Source organism: Hyalella azteca, unplaced genomic scaffold, assembly GCF_000764305.2.
Source record: "Hyalella azteca isolate HAZT.00-mixed unplaced genomic scaffold, Hazt_2.0.2 contig16689, whole genome shotgun sequence".
Taxonomy (NCBI): Eukaryota; Metazoa; Arthropoda; class Malacostraca; order Amphipoda; family Hyalellidae; genus Hyalella; species Hyalella azteca.
This window is the reverse complement of record NW_025946499.1, coordinates 66,489-90,725: the sequence shown is the minus strand read 5'-3', so window position 1 is coordinate 90,725 and position 24,237 is coordinate 66,489. Positions and strand designations below refer to the sequence as shown.

The window sequence follows — 24,237 nt, the reverse complement described above, 5'->3', positions numbered from 1 at the left end:
CTAGAGTATAGACTTGTATTTTGCATAGGTATTTCAATTCAAGTTTAATTTAGCTAGTAAAAATGGCATCATTTATAAAAAAAGTGGTCTAAGTTACCCCATTTTACGGTACAGTAATGTATGGACATTGGAATATATCAATAATGGAAAAACAAGTAAGAAACACTAAAAATGTCATTTATTCTTCATATTTATCATCTACAAAGGAAGAGGAGAACTTCGGAGTACTGTTAGTAATGGATGAGTACACTTTGCTTGCTTCAAACATGTTAAAATTGAGTTTTATTTCAAGTGTACCGGATTACCCCATTCCCTGGGATAATTTGGGACACTTTTATTTTACATCTGGCACCTTACGATGAGCATATGGAATTTTTTAGAGAATGCCATTCAATAGCCCTCGCAAAGAGCTTTAAAATGAGTCCAAACTTGTTTAGGAAATATTTAATGGTAAGAAGTTATTAATGAAAAACACTCAAAACCGTCCCTTATTACCTTGTTTGACAGTAGCAGCCATTTCCGCGAGACTGGAAAATAGGGGACACACTGAAAAATGTTTTTACAGTAGAACCTTGGTTAGCAAAGTCTCCAGTTAACAAAAAAATTGATCAACGACAAAGAATTTTGATTACATTTACCTCGCTCAGCAGAAAAAAATTCACTTGACAAAACATTAATGCATCATTGGCCATCACAAAATTCTAAAATTTTCTTGATTGGTTCCATATAACTTGACTTGATTCACACTTGTGATAGAAATGATAATATTTACTAGTGTTTTGTATTTTTGCAGATGATCATTGTAGTTTAGACAGCTGGTATTTGTAGTAGTTTGTCATGGGGTCTCTGTTCCGTAGTGAAGAGGTGGCTTTGTGCCAGCTTTTCCTGCAGAGTGAGAGTGCCTACACATGCGTCTCAGAGCTTGGAGAGCTCGGCTTAGTGCAGTTCCGGGATGTGAGTAACATATTAATAGTTATTTTTTTAGGAAGTATGTATGTTCATTTCAAAATTGTTCTGTTTGCCTCTATATTTTGTACAAACTTGTATATCATTATTGCTTATATTGAAATATGGCCCCAAGTTGATTTATTTTTCTTATTCATATGCATTAGGTAGTACATATGCATTAGTAATTTAAGTTATTTCTCATGATGAATCTCTTCACTCCAATTGGTGGTAATGTTGATGTTCACTTATGTTTTTATCACTGAGTTCATCGATTAAAATAATTTAATATTCAAAGAATTTTTTTCTTATTCTATATTGTATTTATAATTTCTGTATTACCGTACATTACAAAGTTTAAATCTAATTTATAACCAATACTTAGTTTTTTACATGTCTTTTGGGATAGATGGAATTTGTTCTGAATGATATTTTGCTTACATGTGGTACCTATATCATAGATCAAAATTTATTTTTAATAGGTACTTTCTGTTAATGCAATTTTTTCTGTGCATTTTTATGCACTGAAAATAAATATATTCTGATAATGATAAATGCAAATGTAATCAATCTCTTGGATCAAAATCTCATAATTATTCGATAATATGTAGTCCTGGCTATTAGATTGTGATGTAGGTTTATGAGCTTGGCTAAGAACCTTTTAGTTGTTACTTTTGGTGCAATCCATTATCATTTCCATAGTTGTTGAATACAGTCAGTGAGTCTTCCTTTTTCACGTTTATTCCACATTTATTATTACCATTCTGATAAATTTATTAATTGTGCAGCTGAACCCAGATGTCAATGCCTTCCAACGCAAGTTTGTTAATGAAGTGCGCCGGTGTGATGAGATGGAGCGCAAGTTACGCTATCTTGAGCGAGAGATCCGGCGGGATGCCATCCCCATGCAGGACACGGGCGACAACCCTGAAGCTCCCATGCCTCGTGAAATGATAGACTTGGAGGTGCATTCAATTCCCTATTTATCTTGCATTAATTTTTTGATCTAATATATTTTGTTTCTTTGCAGAAATCATATGAAATTATTTTTACAATATTTAGAAGCATCCAAAGCTTTTGATATCAGTGAATTTTCATTTTAATGTTTTGCACAATTTTGAGTGATTGATACGTACATCTGTAGCTCAAAATGAAATGTAGTAACTCAACATATCTATTTCTTTCTATACTGTTGAAGTCCCATAAGGTATAGGTACATGTATATATAATAGTACCGTACTGATCATTTAACATTCCATTATTGGGAATATCTTGGTACATAATAAAGCTAACTTGGTATGATGCCAGTCAAGAATTATCTCAGACCAGAATATAGATGAAGTCAATGGTGCATAAACCATTTAGAACTATAAATAGGTACACCTCCCTCAATTTCATAATGCTTTGCAAAATGATAATCTGTAGAATAATCACCTCATGAGTTGTATCCTCACTAATTGGAAAAATGTACAAATGGACTAGTTTAATTACCTATATTTTATGTATGAGGTACAGAGGTAGACGGTACATACAAATTAATTTAGATTTATGTTTAACTTAAAAATTTTACCTTGTGAAGAAATAAGTTTTCACATTCTATAAACATATACATATATTCTATTTATTGATGACAGGCAAACTTTGAGAAGCTGGAGAATGAACTGAAGGAGGTGAACAGTAATGCCGAGGCTCTGAAACGCAACTACCTTGAGCTCACTGAGCTGCGGCACATCCTCAAGAAGACTCAGGTCTTCTTTGATGAGGTTGGTTGCTTGTTCTACAAATTGCAATAAAGTTATAGGTCTTGAGCTCACTAAACTGACATGTACCTATACTTATTTGCTAGTACAAGACCTAGTAGCTTTTTTTACGTTTACAGTTGCCTGTTCTAGGTATCACAATAATGTTATAGGTCAAGAGTTCAATACCGGTACTTCAAATCTAAGGCAATAGAATGTATAAAAAGAAAGAACTCAGACCTACCATGGTTACTCAGTGGGCAATGGAGGCTTATCTAGTGATGGTACAGAGTAGTTGTGTTCCTCCGTGGACTTCATTTTTTCCATATTTTTTGTTAATTAACCCCATTCTAATATTTAGAATTTAACAAAATGAATTGCTCTACTAACATAGATAGTATTAGTTTATATATTTCATGATTGTTATATCACAAATCATTAGTGTCTTGTGCTTATTCCTTTTCTTCTCATCCAGATACCAGGCTCGAGTAATATAGGTACCTACCTATACACTATTTATGCTCCAAATCTAGCTATCTTTTTTTTTTAGCTTTAGGGTTGACAGAATGTTTCCAATGGTCTTCATGCTCATGGAGTTATTTGGAAATTTTTCTCACATTTTTGGTTGAATTGTAAATTGGTTGGCCAGTTGAAAGTTTGTCCATCAGAAGTCAGCATTTTGATGCACAATTGATAGCATGAGTATGTTTCCTATAAGAGAAGTTTGGCATTGTTAGTGTCAAAAAATGTTTAGAGCTGAGATGAAATGTTGTAGCTTGCAAAAAAAGTAAAGAGAACTTTCATGAGTTTTTCCTCTCAAACATAATTTTTTCTTTCTCACTTAGAAGGCCCTTTTTGCTGCATGTGATGGCAATAGCAAATTTCACACTTTTAATTAGTTAGTGCACTTTGCCCAGTGTTGCTAAAGGCTTCATACAATTTATTTAACTCACACATCGCATGAAGCCACACTTGCTGCAAGTCTAGTTCTCTGTGATCTTCCTATAATGTTAAAAGCCCAATGTCCTCAGTGTTCACCTATTAGTGTTCCAGAGCACTTTATTTCAATATCATGATCCATAATATGGTATATAGCATAGCTCTAGTGCTGATAAGTGTGCTGGTTGCACCCCTCACTTTTATTCTGTTGTAGGAGGGCCATCTTTGGCCGTGGCAGGCAGAGGTAAGCAACTGCTAGAGAAATTATGTTGGGCATTCCCCCACGCTTCATATGTTTAGTTTATGTTTGGCATGTCAAGATGCCCTTGTGCCTTACCTATATCAAATGATTCTGGGCGTGTAAAGCTTACCTCTCATGATCAACTTCTGTGGGATGTGTAGAGGTTTTCTCTCACTTGACACGTGGGGTGTTAAACCTGTTATGTACAAGGTTGTACAAAACAGGAAACTTGTACCAAGATAATGAAACCTGTACAAAGCTGTACAAGTTCTTTTGTTTACTGCTGGCAGTTGAGCATTGCAGGGGATGAATCTGGTTGAGGGAAAATGAACTACCAGCATTAATGCTTGTAATGAAATTGCAAAATGCTAATGATTTGGAAAAATCCTTTGTTCTCTAAAGCATCATCCCATCTCCAAATAATCATACAGTATACCTATATATACAGTGGGGGGAAATAAATATTCGTACACTTGAAAAATCGTACTTTAATGTATGTAAGTACACAAACTGAACAGGAGAAGTGATTTATATTATGTATAGAGGCGCATTGTATTAAAAAATAGCATCAATAAAAATTAAATCTCAATGCAACAAAAATTAAAGCAACATGTTAACTTCTTCGGGTGAAAAAAGTATTCGTACAAAACAATAAATCCGCATTATTTTAATTTAATACTTGGTTGAATACCCTTTATTCAGCTCAACATATTGAGATTTAATTTCTATTGATGCTATTTTTGAATACAATGCGCCTCTATACATAATATAAATCACTTCTCCTGTTCAGTTTGTGTACTTACATACATTAAAATACGATTTTTCAAGTGTACGAATATTTATTTCCCCCCACTGTAAATGCTATAGCAGTGAAGCTCCTCTGGTTTGGTATAATAAGTTTATTTCCATTCCTATCCCTGTTCCTGGTAATCAAACTACAAAATAAATGTTTTGGCAAGCTCCAAATAATGTGGATACTGTATATGATTGAGAAATGTTGATTGGGATAAAATGAGTACTGTAACGAACTATTAAAAACGTTGCTGAACTGCTGCTTTAAAATGTTACTCATGGTTCAATTTTGCACACCAACTGCAAAGCTAGTCTATATAAATTCCATCAGCATAAGCTGTAAAATCCATCAGCATAAGCTGTAAATTCCATCAGCATAAGCTGAAGTTACCCTCATACTTGTTTACTTGAGTGATAAAATAATGAGAAACTAAATCAATTTGTACAACTGCAGAACTGCTTGCTTTAAACTGATGACAAAAACACTGCCAGCTGCTATCTTTGCTAGCATTTATAAGGCACCTACCTATCTGCAGCTAATCTCAGGTGTCTCAATTTTAGGATATCATTTAAGATTTTCCTTCGTTCATCTTAAATTTTTTTTTTCTTCAAATCTATCATCAAATGCACTAAGGATGACAAAAACATCTTGAACAAACAGATGACTGATGCTGTCTCTCTCCAGGCTTCCTTGTCCATTGTAAAACAGTCATTGGTGGGCCTTGTTGCTTTTTATGTAAAAATATTCACAGTATTGTTATAATTCATATCTTAGTGATCAATTAATATCAAACATTAAACTTCCAACCCTGTCAAAAGAGGTACCGGTATGTGTATTCATTTAAAAAATTTCAAATCCCCTGTCTTTCTTGGACAATCTACAGACCAGGCCCTTCACCAAAAATTTGAGAAAGCCTGTTGGATTACATTTGTTGAAGCATTTGCATGCATGACCACATTGTCTAATTATTTGGTGAGACCCCTACGTACCTATGTCACCTGTAACATAGTTTATGTATGGCGAGACTTAGCAGTCCAGTCTTGGTCTGCTGCTGATATCTTCAGTTTTGTGTTGCTTAATTTAAAGGAATTGGAGTACCGGTAATTCATAGTCTAACATAATGGCAATTGTAAACAAAAATGAAAGCGGCTGTTGATGCTTCCAAAATTTGTAGAATTACCGCCAATGATTCAAGAAATAAGAGAAAAGTTAATTGGCATTAGAATTTAGAATATGCCTAATGAAAGTAGCAATCAGACTACCATGCATATTTTATTAACATTTAAAAAAATGTATGCATCATTTTCAGAGTATGATTGCATCAAGCTGACAAGAAAATAAAGGCTTGTCAATGAAATTACTTTGATTAACTTTGGCATCCATTCTTTTATTATGTCTTTGAACTTATTAAGCCTTGTATTACGTGACTGAAATCTTCTGAAGGTATCATGATTCAAGTGATGAAATCTCTATAGTCCTTCAAAGTGTGTAATTCAATGCAGCATTAAACATGCATTCCCTGTGCATTGCAAAAGTACCACAAAAGCATGGCAATGCAACCATGACTTGAAGTATAATAAAATTCTTGGTCTACAGGGTAAATTGTATTCATATTCATGTCTTTCTACTTGGCTGCATTTTCTGTTTGACTGTGAATTTTAATTCCATTATCTGCTGCCCTGATTTTGATTGCCTTGTCAATATATCTTGATTTCTTAATAATTAGAACCATGTGATAGCTAAGAGGACTCAATCTGGGTGGATTCAGCTTCATTAGATACGTAGCAATAATAAGTTGAGATTATTTTATTATTTAACATTGCTAATAACTATGGTTTCACCTTTATTTATGACCTGTACCTGAAGAAGGTCTCAAACTGATACTAGAGCCTACATCAGATGTTTCTCATCAGATGTTTGCATCTAATTTACTCCTTCATGCAAATCAATGCTTTTATTTGGGTTTATGTCATCACTGCTAAGGTTTAAATGTATTTGTGATTTGCGTTTTTTCTTTCTAAGACGTTGAAACTCACTTGTGAGATTCTAACAATTTCTTTGATTCTTTTTATATACTTTAATTCCTTTTATACAATGCTGTTTTTATTGAGCAGCTTGCATTCCCTAGTCCATGCATGCATACCGTCACATGTAAATAATAATTTCTGCAATCTTAGATTCTAGCAAAAGCAATGGAGCCACAGATTACCAATTCCTTCCCTTGAACCATATCAAAAACCTGAAATGTTGGAAAAGCCCAACAAATCCAACAAAAGCTGGAGGCCTATGTGCATCTTGTTACAAGAGACTTATTTTATCTCTGCTAACTCCTGTGGTGAAATGTTCTCAGAGCAGCCACCCTCTTGTCAGGAATGGACTGTGGTTGTTATCCAGGTTACTACTGTAATAAGTTGTACTGTACATTATTGTGAGGTGCAGTAGCATGAAGTGTCAAGTGAGAGTTTGTGTACACATTCCTCCCGTGCAGGCAATGTATCCCCCCAACCTGCCTCCCGATCAGGCTCCTTACTTTGATGATGATGATGAAACCATCAACCTTTTGACTGACATCTCGCTACATCAACTCAAGCATATTGGGTAAATGAGCTCGTCTCTTTAGGAATGTCAACACCACTGCCACTTTTGCCCCCACACGGCAACCATCATCATTGCCCTCACCAAATGCCTCCCCACTCCATCAATTGTTCTACATCACTTCAAATGCTACTAATAAGCAACATGATTGCTCTGAGCAGCACAAAATATAGTATTGCATTACATAAATGATATTTATTGGCATCACCACCACCAAAATTGACCTAACTACCATGACTAGTATTTTTCACCTCTGATACGTACTATTGCTCACAACAGCTATACTGTTGCTCCATAACAATCTTGCTGCAACAGCACTCACATTTGAGTGCCTACCAAGTTCACACTACAATCACTTCATTCCACAAAAAATTGCTCATGATATCTATCGTACTTCCCCTTTTGTTCATAACTAGAAAAAATGGGGTATGATGTTGCTTGAAATAATACACCACTTGGTCTATTTAATTTTTATTCTTTTTAAAGTCAAACCTGCTATTATGTGGAGATGACTTGCAGTATAAAGAATCTATAAATGTAGCAGGTATATTCAGTTGGTTCTTTGTGCTGTCTGCATGTTGGTGCAATTGTGTTAGCTTGGCTTTGAATGCTTGTATCTGTTAGTGATCATAGACCATATAGGTAGTGCATTTGTGTATGAGAGGAAGTGTGTGAATATATTTGTCTGTCTACTCTGAAAGTGTACTGTGCATCTCTCTGTCTACTCTGAAAGTGTACTGTGCATCTCTCTGTCTACTCTGAAAGTGTACTGTGCATCTCTCTGTCTACTGTGAAGAGGCCAGCAGTGACTGTAAAGATGCTAGTTGCCTCTTAAATGACACTGTGGCTGAATGGCAGCTGTCAAAACAATGGTAGAGACAGTAAAAAAATAAATACATTGACAAATCTGCATCAGTCATTGTAAGAGACAGTCAAGACACTAGGAGAATCTTGAACAAAAACTTCATTGTAAAATCATTTTTCCTTCAAGGAGTTTGTGCATTTCTTATTACATAATTCCATATTTAAAATATGACATTGCTCCATTAATTCCCAGTCTGATTAAGGCATCACATCAATTCCAATTCAACTGAAAGCATGTAAATAATTGCCCTCCATGACTGGATGCATGTTTTGATCATTGCATTAGATCTCTTAGGATTTGTTCTATGCTGTAGAAATGCATAAGTTCCCAACTAACATGGAACATAGCTCAGTGTTCAGTCTTTGGTGATTTTGGTGTCTTTCTTTTGAAGCTGTCTTGCATGGTTGCATTGTGATGTACTGTACTGTACCATATATATTCCTACCTATTTAATATATATATTGTTAAATTCCTGGTTCTCAAATGCACTTCTCTTGTGTACTTCATTTGCCTGAAGCATGCATGTTGCTGTCATTTTACTCTAGTACAGTTTTATAAGCATTTATAGTTTCAGTTTCAGTGTTGGCTCTAAAGTGAACAGAAAGAAATGTTTGAAACTGTTACGTATATTTTGTTTGCAAATGATTTGAGTGTAGACAATTTTCACTGTTCCCTTTACCACGTTTTACTGAAACCAATTTTATAAAGAAAACGGAATGAAAATTGTGTATTCAAATCCTTTAAAAAACAAATATACCTACCGTAAAATGGGGTAACTTTGACCACTTTTTTTCAAAATGATGCCATTTTTTACTAGACAAGTTAAACTTGAATTGAAACCTGCAAAATACAGGTCTATACTCCAGCTTTACTCACCATAAATTGCTGGCTCCTGCCTCTCATAGTTTTGATGTAATTTCAAAAAAAGTTATGGTCTTTGTTACCCCAGCTCTTGGGGTTTCTTTGACCGGGTGGTAAAATCAATTTTATTTTTTCGTAAAATAACTCCAAATAACTTCAGGTTGTGGTGCATTGTAGAAGAACTCTTCTAGTTACATATGCAAAAGACAAAGTTTAGGAAAGTGTCATAGTTTGCAATTGGGGGGGCGCCCCCCCTCCCAATGGGCGAAATGTGACCACCTAATGGCAGCCGTGATGGGGTAACATTGACCGGTTTGGAAATTAAGTTAAAATTACCATATATAAGACTCTGTAGAGTCTGAAACACGGTTTGGAAATTAAGTTAAAATTACCATATATAAGACTCTGTAGAGTCTGAAACATAAAGAAAGAAACATTAACAGGTGTATCAAAAATAAAATATTTTATATAGGTACCTATGGTAATTTTAACTTAATTTCCAAGCTGGTCAATGTTACCCTGTCACGGCTGCCATAAGGTGGTCAAACTTCCCCCATTGGGGGGCGGCGCCTCCCATTTGCAAACTATGGCACTTTCCTAAAATTTGTCTTTAGCATATGTAACTAGAAGAGTTCTACTACAATGCATCAAAACCTGGAGTTATTTTACCAAAAAATAAAAAAAAATTGGAGGGGGTACTCCAACAGGCTTTAAATAATAGCTCTTTTTCATGGGTCACATTTTTTATTTTTTAACCTATTAGATATGCAAACTTTTTAAATCTTTCTATTGTGTTACGTAGCCTCAGTATTAGGCCTTTGATGGCCATTGACAAAATTTTTAAAATAGTTTTTGAGTTGGGGGTTTTTGTTAAAACAAGAACAAAAAGTGGTCAAAAAAACAAAAATTAAAAAAAAACAAAAATTATTTGACAAAAGTATGTCAAATAGTTTTTGAGTTTTGGGGGTTTTTGTTAAAACAAAAACAAAAAGTGGTCAAAGTTACCCCACCGGTCAATGTAACCCCATTTTACAGTAGGTACATAACATATATTATACTATGATAGGTATACAATACATAAATAATTGTCTTTATTTTCATTATTTTTTTTATCTTGTCATTGTTTGCCCCCTCCCATTGTTTCTGTAGCTCCTAACAGCACGTATGTATCCTTAAATTGTATTATTTATTTATTGCAATATTTTTATTAAGGTCTTAATACAAGCTGTTCTGTGGGATTTAGCCGTGCTGGAATATGTGAAACCTCCAAACATATGCATGATACCCAAACATACCTATGCATGATACCTGAACATGTGCATGGTGCATGTATGATTCTTTCTTAACATGTTAAGTGTGGCTATGTTATATTTAGTGCATAGTATTTCATACCTGTGGTACAAGTCACTAGTGGCTAGTGGCTAGTGCAGCACTTAACATGTTTACATTTTTTTTTTGTAATTTGCTTGTGGCTCATCACGGTTTTTAGTCAAATGTAAACCTTGTTTCTTTAATACCAAACAACTTGAAGCATTTACATTGTACAGATTGCAAGAATTTGTGCTGTTGCTGAAGGCTGGGGCTTTAATTGTGGCAATTTTGAGTGAGGAAGCGGAAGAAAGTTAAGCCTGGTGGCCTATGTATAAAGGTTTCTGTCGTTATTGTTTCACACCCTAATAACATACAGTTGATTTCTTTAGGTCAATTCTACCTGGGGTTTTTTGCTCATCCAATAAGTTGAGAAATGTTTATTTTTGCCCTCGTGATGTTCTTGGGTCAGCAATGGTTGTTAATTTCAACTTTCCTTTTCAGCATTTAAATTTTCCTGTGTAATTTACAGTTTTACACCCACTGTATTATTGTACCGGTATTTTGCATGCTTAAACTGAATTGTGTTATATTTAAGCAATGAGTAACACTAATCTATTAGTCTATTTATACATGATTATCTGTGGTGGAATATATTAATGATAGTGATAGAATGATTAATTGGTAAGACATTTGTGGTTCTTAAAATGTCCAGTGATTGTTGGGGACGAGTCAGATAGATGCATTGGAGCACTATGTATTTAAGGTTTAAAATTTAAAAAATAATTTTATGGAGGAATGTCAACTAGACACTGTGCCTCATATTTATGGTGTTGTTCCCCATTGTAACTTTAAGCTTGCATTGAAAATCATCTCTTGGAAAAGGTCAAACGTGATCAAGATTATTTGAAAGATTATTATAAATATTTGCAAGCTGAGATGATATTTCTAATGCAGTGCAATGATGGTAATATTCCTATGTTTTTGCTCAATTTCTGGTAAGTCATTCTATGTGGAGTAGATTGGTACCATATTCATATTTGTGAGTCTGCTGCACAGGATTTGTACTCGTAGCATATGTACTCTGGGCAAGCTATAGTATGTGCTGTCATTTTTCTCCCTGGATATGCTGAAGCATTTCTTCTTGACAATTATGTCCATTAAATCTATCTCCATAACTTAGTTAAAGAGTAATGTGTTGATCTTAAGCAGATTATTATTATTCTATGTAAATTCAGAGTGTTGCTGATATGTGTTTTTCACTTGGTGCACAGTAATCTCGTGTGTTATATATATCATGGTCAATTTGCATTATTCCCCACTTGGGATCTTCATATTTGATCAATTACATGGATGCTCCATGAATTGTTTTGTTATAATTTTTATACAGTAGGTATATATAAATGAAGCAGCTTCCTGACTATGCTTTCATGATCCAGCTTTGAATATTTGTGTCTAATAAATTTTATGTAATTGTTTCTGCTATTTGATAAATATGCGTAGCAATCCTCATTTTCTTTGGTGGTGATTTCGTTTTATTATCAAATAATGGACTAGTTATGTGTTAGTTAGGTGTGTGTTGTGACAGCAATAGTGATGACAAACTGTACCCTGTTGGTGCATAGCGTGACGGCTGTGCTGGCAATCTGGATGGAGGCTCCGTTAGCCTCACACAGAACCTGCTGCCTGATGAGGCCAAGGGACCTATCCAGCTGGGGTGAGTGTTAGGGTATCATGCATAACCTGCTGCCTGATGAGGCCAAGGGACCTATCCAGCTGGGGTGAGTGTTAGGGTATCATGCTTAACCTGCTGCCTGATGAGGCCAAGGGACCTATCCAGCTGGGGTGAGTGTTAGGGTATCATGCCTAACCTGCTGCCTGATGAGGCCAAGGGACCTATCCCGCTGGGGTGAGTGTTAGGGTATCATGCTTAACCTAATTTAAACAAGGTATGCATAATATCAAGTCAGTGCCACCTAAAATGATTGCACCCAATCTGAGCAAGAGGGAAAAAGGGGACTTAGATTTAATAAAATGGCTTATAATCGCTGAAGGGAATTTAGCTTCTCTGTAAAATTATGGTGCAAAAAACTAAATTAAGTAATTAACTGAGAAACCTTAATATTGGAATGAACGTTCTACACGTGTGATGAATTCAGTTGACCAAAATGTGCAAATAATTTTAATATGACTGAAGTGGTAGTTATGAGTGCAAAAATGGAACTTTATGCACAAAAATGGAACTTATCACACTTTATCAATCTCTTAATGTTCTTCAATCAATTAATCTTTAACTCTTGCTTCATATTTTGCAATGCGGCTTTTTGAGGATTATGAAAAAATGCATCCTCTAAAGTTATATTTGTGATGCTGGTATAGTATAATAAACTTATTCAACTGGTTATTTCTTTAGAGAAAATTAAGATTCCATTCATGTGGCAGATTTGTCCATTTATTAAATGTTCAATTATTTCTCATGAAATAACTTTGAAAAGCAAAAGTTTATGTTGCCAATGTTTCCAAAATTGTGCAAACTTTGAAAAAGTAAATTGAATGTTAAGCTATGCTGCTGTAGATGGAATGGTAGTGGCCAGGAAGCATAATAGGTGATGCTGTTGCTGCTGCCTTATGTTCTCTTGTGTGGCAAAGCTTCGTTAAGAGTCCTACTCCATAATATGTATACATACCTATGTGTGATATTGAAATGATTGAATTCTTTATTTTATTTATTTTAAATTATATATATTTGTAACAGTTATCATCCCACATTTAAAACTGACGATTTTGTTCATTTATTCATTGTCAGCTTTAATAAAAGTATTCAAATGCTCGAAATTGTTTCAGATGTGTGCAGAGTTTGTGAAATTGCTATCATTTCCCTGTTTTTATCTAACTCTGGTGTTCTGGTTTTGTCACGTTCTTGTTTACGTGCAACTGCTGCTATATACTAACCTTGAAATGGCTTCTTCTCTGTTGCTTTTTTGTTGCTTAAATCTGCTGTGCTAATTTTAATGTCAGTTACTTACTCTGTTGACTCTTTATTTATTTCTGTTTGTGTTTGTATGGCATACTATGTTTTATGCAGTAACACCTACAAGAGATTGTGTGTTGATGCAAAATGTGGTGCAAGCCATACATGATTGTGAATATGGCTGTGTAATTTTCACCAGCCATTCAAGATTGTGTTTAATTGTGTGGTAATGCTCTTTAAACCATACATGCATGTGTGAATGATTGTGCGGCTAGGCAGTGTGTTGCTGTATGCCTGTTCGATGTATGCCAGACGAGAGTTCATAAGGACAGCCTGCTAGCATCTGTGCTGCGTTGCAATTTATAAAGATTTTGCTTCACAAGAAAATTTGTTGTCAAAATAATGAAATAATGAAGCACATTTAGTAACTTTTGAGCTCCACAGTTGCTGATGAGGTTGTACCTAATAAAATCATTGTAAACATTGTTATAAATGTGCAACTTGTGGGTTTCATACACATATAAATCTGATGCCCTAATATACAATTTATTTCTATAGTCACTTTATGCACTCTACATCAAAGTATGGAATACCAGTCAAACAGGATATGCACACACTAGTCATGCCCTTGCACACACCCAATCCATATGTAATAAAATGTACATATACCATACAACACTCTAAATCTGACCCACACCTTAGTTGTTTACATTACAGATTCATATGTAAGGTTGGAATATTGCTAACGTTTTATGCTCTTGGCATATGCATTACCTCGATTTAATTTTCTTTGTCTTGAACTGCCATTACTTTTTGTTTTAGAAACTTGCATATGTTGTGATTTAGGTTTTTATATTTCTGTCCCATGGCAAGTTTGATGAAATTTTTTTCAATTCAAGTTTTTAAATTGACTCATGCTATTATATCTCAGATAGATCTTGACTGCTTCACATGATATACCGGTATATTTTCCATATAAATTGTATTAGCAATGTCTAAAGTACGTATATCCCGCTAATGGTGATTACACAATGTTATTAATTTGAGATTTTAATATGATCAGCTACCAAATATTATAGCATGTTGCTGAATGTTAGTCATACAGAAAACTCAATGGCAATTATTTACAAAAATGTGACGTCTGCACTGAACATGTCAGGTTTGTGGCCGGTGTCATCCTGCGTGAGCGAGTGGCATCCTTTGAACGGATGCTGTGGAGAGCTTGCCGAGGGAATGTGTTTCTGCGTCAGGCACAAATTGAGGAGCCCCTTGAGGATCCTGCAACTGTAAGTTACTTACCATATTTATTCAATTTTTTCCCTTATATATTGATAAAATTTTTGTAATTGTCGCCTGGTAAAATTATATGAGTTAGGCAAATGTACCTCTGCAATAAATATTCATTGGTTTGTGAAATTATATTAGAGGGGAATTTTGTTAGGTATTATCAGGATCATTAGGCATGGAAGAAAAAGGTTTAAATTGAAAATTCAGAATATTTATTCATACTTAAGGTAAATTTCTATTTTCAATTAACTTTGATTTATGTTCATATGACAAAAAATGATCTGCCTTCAAACTTTAAAAGGTACGTACTGCAGTAGCCAGTGCATGTTGTTGGATGTTGTTACTTCAGTGTAAGAAGTTTTGTTATTGCTGGAGAAATAATCAGATGAGAGATTTCAAATGTTGTGAAGTTTCTATCACAAGAAATTCCGGAATTGCTTACTGGTGTTCTGTGAGCTATGCACATAATAGAGACATTGAAACTTCATTGTCCAGCATCATCTTAAAACATCATATATAATCACATCAATATACAGGGTGAACCAGAATTAACTGACCCTTTTAATTTGTTAATAAATAAAAAACTAACAACGTTATGAAGTTGAAACTTGTTTTATTTAAAAGAAGAATATTTTTATGGTAATATTGTATCCTAGTTAAAATATTGTATCCTAGTTAAAATATTGTATCCTATTACAATATTTTATTATTGTATTAGTTAAAATATTTATTATGTATTAATAATATGTATTAGTTAAAATATTGTATGTAATATTGTATCCTAGTTAGTTATTGTATCCTAAAAACTAGGATACAATATTACCATAAAAATGTTCTTCTTTTAAATAAAACAAGTTTTAACTTGATAACGTTGTTAGTTTTTTATTTATTAACAAATTAAAAGGGTCAGTTAATTCTGGTTCACCCTGTACATCACCTAACATCGCAATACTGTGCAGGGAGAACAGGTCTACAAGAGTGTCTTCATCATCCAGCATCACCATGATACATCACCCAACATCACCTAACCTCACCTCCGTACTGTGCAGGGAGAACAAGTCTACAAGAGCATGTTCATCATCTAGCATCACCTAACATTACCGTACCTAATGTCTCCTCCGTACTGTGCAGGGAGAGCAGGTCTACAAGAGCGTGTTCATCATCTAGCATCACCATGATAAATCACCCATCATTACCTAACCTCACCTCCGTACTGTGCAGGGAGAGCAGGTCTACAAGAGCGTGTTCATCATCTAGCATCACCATGATACATCACCTACCATTACCTAATCTCTCCTCCGTACTGTGCAGGGCGAGCAGGTCTACAAGAGCGTGTTCATCATCTAGCATCACCATGATACATCACCTACCATTACCTAACCTCACCTCCGTACTGTGCAGGGAGAACTAGTCTACAAGAGCGTCTTCATCATCAAGCATCACCATGATACATCACCTACCATTACCTAATCTCTCCTCCGTACTGTGCAGGGCGAGCAGGTCTACAAGAGTGTCTTCATCATCTTCTTCCAAGGGGAGCAGCTGAAGCTGCGCGTCAAGAAGATCTGCGAGGGCTTCCGTGCCACTATGTACCCCTGCCCTGAGGCGCCCGCCGACCGCAGGGAGATGGCCATGGGTGTCAAGACTCGCCTTGATGACCTCAACACCGTAAGTTGCTTCGGGTTATTTTTAGCGCATTTTCTCATTTATGGAATAAATGCATCATTGTGCTCGCCACGTCCGTCCGTCCGTCCGTCTGTCTCTCCGTCCGTGACTTCACGTTTTCGTCGACGAGAAATGCTCTCTGTCACTCACAGCAGTGAGTACTGAGTTATATTTTCTTTATTTAGCTATAATCGAACGCTAATTACAGAGCTTGTATACATGCCCTAGCTATCAGTTAACATGACTTTCATGCTCCTACCTCATCAGTTTTTTTCCGTTGTTTGAATATTGGTGATTATTAAATGTCAATTACAATGCATCGGTACTCACAGACCATAGTTATTACACATCCTGCCCTGAAGGGGTTTGATCTGAGAACCATCTGTTATTGTAAGTTTGTAAGCATTAATTGCACAGCCTTTACACCTACTAGTACGTACCGCTGTGATATGACCTTGTAATGAGTCTTGGACTTCGTAGTCCACAGTCAAGCTGATGCGCCGCCTTCGTCGTCCTCCGTCTCCGAGTCGTCGCTAGGCAGGTCATCCCGCCCTCGGGTCCCGGATGTAACGTTGGACTATTTGCCCTCCTTTCAACCAGCTGATGCAAGATGCTGTTGCTTGTCACTTGCTGAGGGTAGTTTCTCATTGGACAATCTGGGATCTTTCTCAACCACTTGTCCAGTCGTCTCTTGAATGTTGCAAGGGTGAACTCCCCTCCTCTCAGCGCTTTTGGCAAGTCATTAAAGAGCCTCGATCCTACCACGGACGCTGACCCCTCGTGAAGAGTTTTTACTCTGGCCGCGGCTCGGTTATTAAATGGGGGAACCTCGCACAGTCTCCCTCTCCTTTCATTGTAACGTGTCATTATTCTGGAGGTCTCACTCTCAAAGTTGGGAGCCAGTCCGGTTATCATCTTCCAAGTGTACAGTATGATGACCGCCTTGAGTGGCGACCAAAGTTTTGCAGCAATACTCAAGATTGAGGAGCACGAGGGCTCTGAAGAGTGTAATCATTGGTGCTGCTTCTCTTGTTCAAAATGTCCGCCATATCCACCCCATCCGTTGCCGGCTGCGCGCGACTATTTCCTCGATATGGGCATCGAACGTGGCTTCAGTACTCATCAACACTCCGAGATCTCGAACTAGTTGCTTCTCCTCAATTTCTGTGCCATCTGATGCCAAATAACGATGTGGCATCCAGATCTCTGTGCGGACTCTGTATCTCATTACTTCGAACTTGGTGCCGTTGAACTGAATATTGTTCACTAGCCTCCAATCGTAGATTGACGATAGATCATCCTGTAATCTCTCGCAGTCTAGGTCATCTGTGATCCTCGTCAGCACTCCTGTATCGTCCGCAAATGACGATGTAGATGCGTGGGTGAGTTCCGAGTCAATATCGGCAATGTGGATGAGGAAGAGGATCGGTCCAAGCACTGAGCCCTGTGGAACTCCGCTTTTCACCTTCGCTTCTCTCGATTTCGAGTTTCCAATTGCGACAGCTTGTATTCTATCTGCAAGGAAGTTGTGGATCCACCTCAACAGGCTTCCTTCTACCTCCAACAGCCTCAGCTTTCTAAAGAGCATCCCATGGTCAACTTTGTCAAAAGCTTTAGCAAAGTCCAGGTATACCACGTCCACGCCAGCTCCCTCTTTCAGCTGGGCCACTAGACGGTGATGGTGCTCCAGTAACTGTGACAAACAGGCACGATTACGCCGGAAACCATGTTGTCCGTTATTATACAGGTCAGCCTCTTCCATATACCAGACAAGCCTCTTGGCCACTACATTCTCAAAAACCTCGATCACATGTGAGGTCAAGGTCACAGGTCTGTAATTTTGCGGTCTGTCCCTCGCACCTCCTTTGTGGATTGGCGTTATCAGTCCTACTTTCAGACCCTCAGAGATAATTCCCTCCATCGTCAAGGCTTCCCATATCATTGTGAGCGGAGCCTTCAGTGCTCCAACACCCTTCTTTAACAGCACTGCCGGAATTCCATCGGGCCCTGGTGCTGAGAACGTAGCTAATTCTTTGATACTTATTTCCATATCTTCTGGCCCAAACTCAATGTTTTCCAACCCCCTTCCTCCTGGTAGTTCCTGGAGAACTTCGATTTCATTCTCCTCCCTTGAGTAGCGGGGGTTACTGAAGACTGATTCAAACAGCGATCCCAGTAGCTCACACATACCCTGGTCATCTCCGACAAGGACATCGTTATCCTTCAGCGGGCCCAGTGGCGTCTGTATTTTAGCCTTGGACTGGGCGTATTTGAAAATATGTACTTTGGGTTTTCTCTGATTACCTCCACTATTCGTTCCTCGGCAGCTTGTTCTTCTATCTTATGCGAGTCCTGCAACCTGAGTTCAATTTCATTGTGCAAATCTACTAGTCTCTGTCTCCTCTGATCACTAGTGGATTCAGCTATTTGTATATTCAAACGTGTGCGTTTTCTCATAAGGATTCGTCGGTCTCCCGGAAAGCTGCGGACTTTGGGTCCTCGGGGTATGACGCACACATACCTGTGCTAATTTATTACAAAGTTTTGTGTAGGTTTCCTCTGCATTCATATCGTGAAACTCCGTTCTCCAGTCAGTTTCGTCAAGTTCATTCCATATTGCCTCCCAATCTGTTCTTCGATGGTGAAAGTTGAGTCATGCCAGTCCATCTTGGGGTATAGCCCTGGGCTGGGTATCGGCTCCAATGGTCGTATCCACCCTCACCAGTCGGTGGTCTGACAGTGAGGTTTCTTCAACCCGAACGTCAACCACCATTCTTTCATTATCTGTAAAGAAGAGATCGAGGATATTTCGTTCCCTTGTCGGCAACCGTACCTGCTGACTGAGCAAGTGTTCCGCAGCGAACTTCACTAGTTTTGTTTCTTGGCTTCTGTCGCGGTCACCAACCTCTACGTCGCCCGGACTTGTCCATCGGATACGTGGGAGATTGAAGTCTACCCCCATTATCAGGCTGGGGGCTGGTTCACCCAGTTCAGCTACCCTGGTTTCTATTTCCTCCAGTGTTTTGTTAAAATTTTCCGATGGGCAAGCAGGCGGCCTATAGACTATGACTACGCATGTGAATAAATGGTGAATTAAGTTGCATTTTTTTGCTTCTAAAGTATTAGTACACTTGCAATTTAGGCAGGCTAATGAGTGCCTGTCGGCATCTATGTAATTATTTTATGTTCTATATATATTTTCACTACCTACTGATTGTGCTTGTATTCTATACATTTTATGAAATGATGTTAGAGCTCTTCTCCAAAAAGTTTTTATTGAAGGTGTGCTGAATTCAATTTACATTTTCTCTTCTTTTCAATTATTTCATTTCAGGTGCTAAGCCAGACGCAGGACCACAGACACCGCGTGTTGGTGTCGGCAGCTCGTAACTTGCGGTCGTGGATGTTGAAGGTGTGGAAGATCAAGGCGATATATCACAGCCTCAACATGTTCAACATCGACACCATCCAGAACGGCCTCATTGCCGAGTGCTGGATTCCTGTGCCTGACTTGGAGACCGTCCAGCTCGCACTGCGTCGTGGCACTGTTAGTGTCTTATGATACTTGAGTCGCTACTACACTAATGTCGCCAGCCTTCAATTGAAACGATTTATTTGATGTCAATGCCACTTGAGTCGCCACAACACTTATGTTGCCAGCTTTCAATAGAAACAATCTATGTAACGTCAATGCCACTTGAGCTGCCATAGCACTTTTGTTGTCAGCCTTCAATTTAAGCGTTTTTTAACGTCAATGCCACTTAGGTTGCCACAACACTAATGTCGCCAGCCTGCAATTCAAACGATTCATTTATCGCCAATGCCACTTTAGTCGCCACAACACTTATGTTGCCAACTTTCAATAGAAACAATCTATTTTAGAACGAAAACTCAACCCCATGTTTCCAGCGAGATCAAAGGAGCTTTAATTATATATAGTTATCCTGTGGTAATATAACCTTAAAAATCGTAGTTTCGACCAGTATAATACAGTTTTCATGGATTAGCGGCGAGATAAGTGCAGTGGCGACTCTTGTGTTGTTGACTGGGGCTCCTCTTACCGCATTATTTTTCCCACCTTTTTTCCATTCACCATTGGTTCTCTCTCTTTTATTCCAAGGTTCCATTCATCTCGTGCGCCAATTCTTTTACATTTCATATGTATATATTTTCTAATATTACCCAGTTTTTTTAGTTGTCTAATGCTATTTTGATCTATTACTCTGGAAACTGTACATTTTGCCCAATATTACATCCTCTTACCGTCGCATATTCATGCCTTGCTTCGCTTTGTCCCGAAGTGACAAGTGTTTACATTCTATGTTTAGTAGATTTGGTATATTCCCGAATACTGAAATCGCCGAGGCCTCACTCTTATACGTGCATTTTCATTCCCAGTTATAAGCCTAAGCTTCCTGAAAGCTACATAATGTCAAATCGGGAGCATGAAATATCCATAACACATAATAATAATAATAATGTGTTACGATTTTTTTCTGTTGTACTGACTGCTGCTTTACTAGCTCTTCGTAATATCTCACTGACGTACAAGTGTACCGATTCCTTTAAATGTTCTGCATTGTACTGCAGGAAAAAAGCGGGTCTCTGCCAGCCATCCTGAATCGCCTGTCGTGCGTCGAGTCGCCGCCAACGTTCCATCGCACCAACAAATTCACGCGCGCCTTCCAGGGCTTGATCGACTCGTACGGTGTGGCCTCGTACAGGGAAATGAACCCTGCGGTCTACACCATCATCACCTTCCCCTTCCTCTTCGCCATCATGTTTGGTGACCTCGGCCACGGCATCATCATGACTCTCTTCGGCGCCTGGATGGTATGGAAGGAGAAGCCTCTCTCGGTCAAGAAAGTCGACAGTGAGATCTGGAACATCTTTTTTGGGGGGCGGTACATCATCCTGCTGATGGGGACATTCTCCATGTACACGGGCATCATCTACAACGACGTCTTCTCCAAGTCCTTGAACTTGTTTGGCTCGAGCTGGCATGTGCCTTTTAATGAGTCAACCATAAGGGACAACAGGGAGATCATGCTCGATCCTAAGCAACCTGATCAGTACGAAGGGACTCCTTATCCTATCGGCCTGGACCCGCTGTGGCAGCTCGCTGCCAACAAGATCAACTTCCTCAACTCCTACAAGATGAAAATTAGCATCATCTTCGGCATTGTGCACATGATGTTCGGCATCATACTAAGCTTGTGGAACCACAGGCGAGTCATTCTCCTATAAATTTTGCTTATGTTTTAATATACACGACGTCTTTAGGCTTTTCTGAATGCTTGTAAGTCTCCTGCATCTGTTTATAATCTTTTATTTTAACACTCGTGCTAGAATTCGTGTAAGAATTTCTGTGTGCAAAAAGAAAGTTTTTTATTCAAACAAATGTGATCAATGACGTGTACATGAAGGCGTGAGAAAATATTTTCTGTTAGTGCAGGAAAGGGTAAAATACAATCCATTGTGAATACGTTCTAGAAATTTGTGTTGTTCAGTGTTGATCGCTACAAATCTGAAATGCTGGAGTGAAATTTTTTATAGTTTTTTATTTTGTCATCTCTAATTTTCTCCTTTATGCTTGGTACCCAAGGTTTTCTTGACATCTTTTGTTAGATTTTTAAAGATGAAGCCCACTTAATTGAGATTTATGTAGATTGTATTTGACCTTCTTCTAATCTGAAGTCGCCACGCAGTACACAGCTTCTCTATTGAATTTTTGTCTTGCAGGTTTAATTGAACATTCTTCTAATTTGTACTCACCATACAGTACAGCTTATTTATTAAATTTTTGTCTCGCAGGTTCTTCAATCGTCGACTGAACGTGCTGTGTGAGTTCATCCCTCAAGTGCTGTTCATGTCGTGCCTGTTCGTGTACCTCACGCTGCTGGTGTTCATCAAGTGGGTCAACTACGGTGCAGGTGAAGACGTGCCACTCGTCCTGACGCCAGGCTGTGCCCCCAGCATCCTTATCACCTTCATCAACATGGTCCTCATGAAAGGCTATGAAGAGGCCAAGGGACCTAACTCGTGCTCGGCCTACATGTACGACGGCCAGTTCTACCTCCAGAGGATGATGGTGGTTGTGGCGGTTATTTGCGTACCTTGGATGCTGGTGGCGAAGCCTTACTTCCTTTATAGGGCAAGTAAGCAGCGCGCCATGTTGGGCACCGGAGGCGTTGAGGGCGCAATGGAAGAGACTCCATCGACCATGCCTGTTCAGCCAGCCGAGGACCACGACATGAGTGAGATTCTCATCCATCAAGGCATCCACACCATCGAGTTTGTGCTGGGCTCTGTGTCGCACACGGCCTCTTACCTTCGTCTCTGGGCCTTGTCTCTTGCTCATGCCCAGCTCTCTGAGGTGCTCTGGGGTATGGTACTCAGGATCGGGCTTTCTACCGCCGGAACCACGGGTGGCTTTGCTATGTACTTCATCTTCGCTGCGTGGGCTACGTTGACGGTTGTAATCCTGGTGCTAATGGAAGGCCTCTCCGCCTTCCTTCACACACTCAGGCTTCACTGGGTCGAGTTCCAGAGCAAGTTCTACGAAGGCCAGGGCTACGCGTTTGTTCCTTTCTCCTTCGATTCCATTCTTGAGGCTAATGAAAGTACCGTCACTGAGGCGAAGTAAATCCAAGTGAACTTCTCGTTCGAACCGTAATGTTAGATCAAGCTTGGAATTGTTACCCTATTGCGTTGGGGTATACATATTGATGAATTTAGCTATCGTCTTGTTGTTCAGATTATTTCCTCCTATATGGCACTGAATAGCTTATGATCAACTTAAGATTCGTGTTCTTATGTCAAATTTTATAGTGTAGGAATCACTAATGTGTTCATTGAATTAGACGAATATTGCATGTTTCGAACATGAAAGTATTGTAGTTGTCTCGTACCTACTGTAATCTCTATAACCAAATGTACTAGCTGTCTATTCATTGTTAGTGTAACACTTCGTAGCGAGAGACAGCTTCGTCCTCTCTTATCGTAGCATCTCTCCATTGCCTCCACTCAGAACATCGCTTGTCGTTTCGGGTTGTTATGAAGGATTACCTGCATGTTCCTGAGTTGCGTTGTCAAATAATGACTCGTGTTGATCTTGTGAGGAAAGTTCATTGATTGCAAAAATAATGATTTTATCTTCTGCTTTTTTTAGTTTTAGTTAGCGTTTTGGAGTCTTGTATGATCTGGTAGAGCATTGATTGTTACAACTTTAGCCTGCAATCCAAATACAGCGGCTTCTCTTACTATATCTGCACACGGTATATATATAATATGTCTTCAGATAAAATAATATTTTTGTAGACGGGATAATATTCCTGCGGAATTACTTATTAGATTTTCTGTTGTTTTCTGTCCTATTAGATTTTGCTCTGTTTTGTCGCGTTTCCTCGCTGTGTTCACCAATTGTCTTCTATACACAACAGTCGTGTACGCTGTGTTATGTGTACAATTTATGACCAGAGAGTGCATTTGAATTTTCAAGGAGTTGAACAATTCTTAGATGACGTTGGTAGATCAAAAGGCAGATTTAGCAAATAATAATATATTAACGACGTTTCGAATGTAGCAACATTCATTTTCAAGTTAAGAAAAGCATTGAATAGTGAAATTTGGTTGGGCATAAGTACATAATACACGTAAATAGGATACAACACAAAAATTTCGAGCCAGAAAGTCCTTACGCAAAAAATCTCAAATTTTATTTTAGACAAATCCGGTAGCTTGGAAATCGATAGCTGGGGTCCAATTCAAAATTAAGACGGTTCCAGCAATCGTTGGTCGATTAATGTTGTGCACCTCCGCATGATGACGCTGGTGGGTTTCTCCAGCACGGTGCGATGATCTACCAACGATGATTGATCTACCAACGTCATCTAAGAATTGTTCAACTCCTTGAAAATTCAAATGCACTCTCTGATCATAAATTGTACGCATATAATCAAGAAATTTCTGCCATCTTATAATAATTGCTGTGTTATGTATGAATGTATTCTCTACATGGCATCATAC

The 24,237-nt window shown here is 38.1% G+C and overlaps 1 protein-coding gene across 4 annotated transcripts; it reads left to right on the top strand.

Moving 5' to 3' along the window:
• The first annotated feature begins 791 nt into the window (after positions 1-791).
• On the top strand, positions 792-22,957 carry LOC108679720 (V-type proton ATPase 116 kDa subunit a 1). 4 transcript variants are annotated; one of them, XM_018168428.1, is made up of 10 exons: positions 792-954; positions 1,734-1,910; positions 2,580-2,708; positions 3,838-3,867; positions 11,912-12,003; positions 14,417-14,543; positions 16,036-16,212; positions 19,544-19,756; positions 20,800-21,437; positions 22,024-22,957. In XM_018168428.1, the coding sequence occupies exons 1-10, from the start codon at positions 838-840 to the stop codon at positions 22,853-22,855; spliced, it is 2,532 nt and encodes an 843-aa protein (XP_018023917.1). In that variant the 5' UTR covers positions 792-837; the 3' UTR covers positions 22,856-22,957. The 4 variants fall into 4 exon arrangements, with proteins under 4 accessions (XP_018023917.1, XP_018023916.1, XP_018023919.1 ...); XM_018168427.1 differs by lacking the exon at positions 11,912-12,003 and adding an exon at positions 7,146-7,255; XM_018168430.1 differs by lacking the exon at positions 3,838-3,867.
• The last annotated feature ends 1,280 nt before the right edge of the window (positions 22,958-24,237 follow it).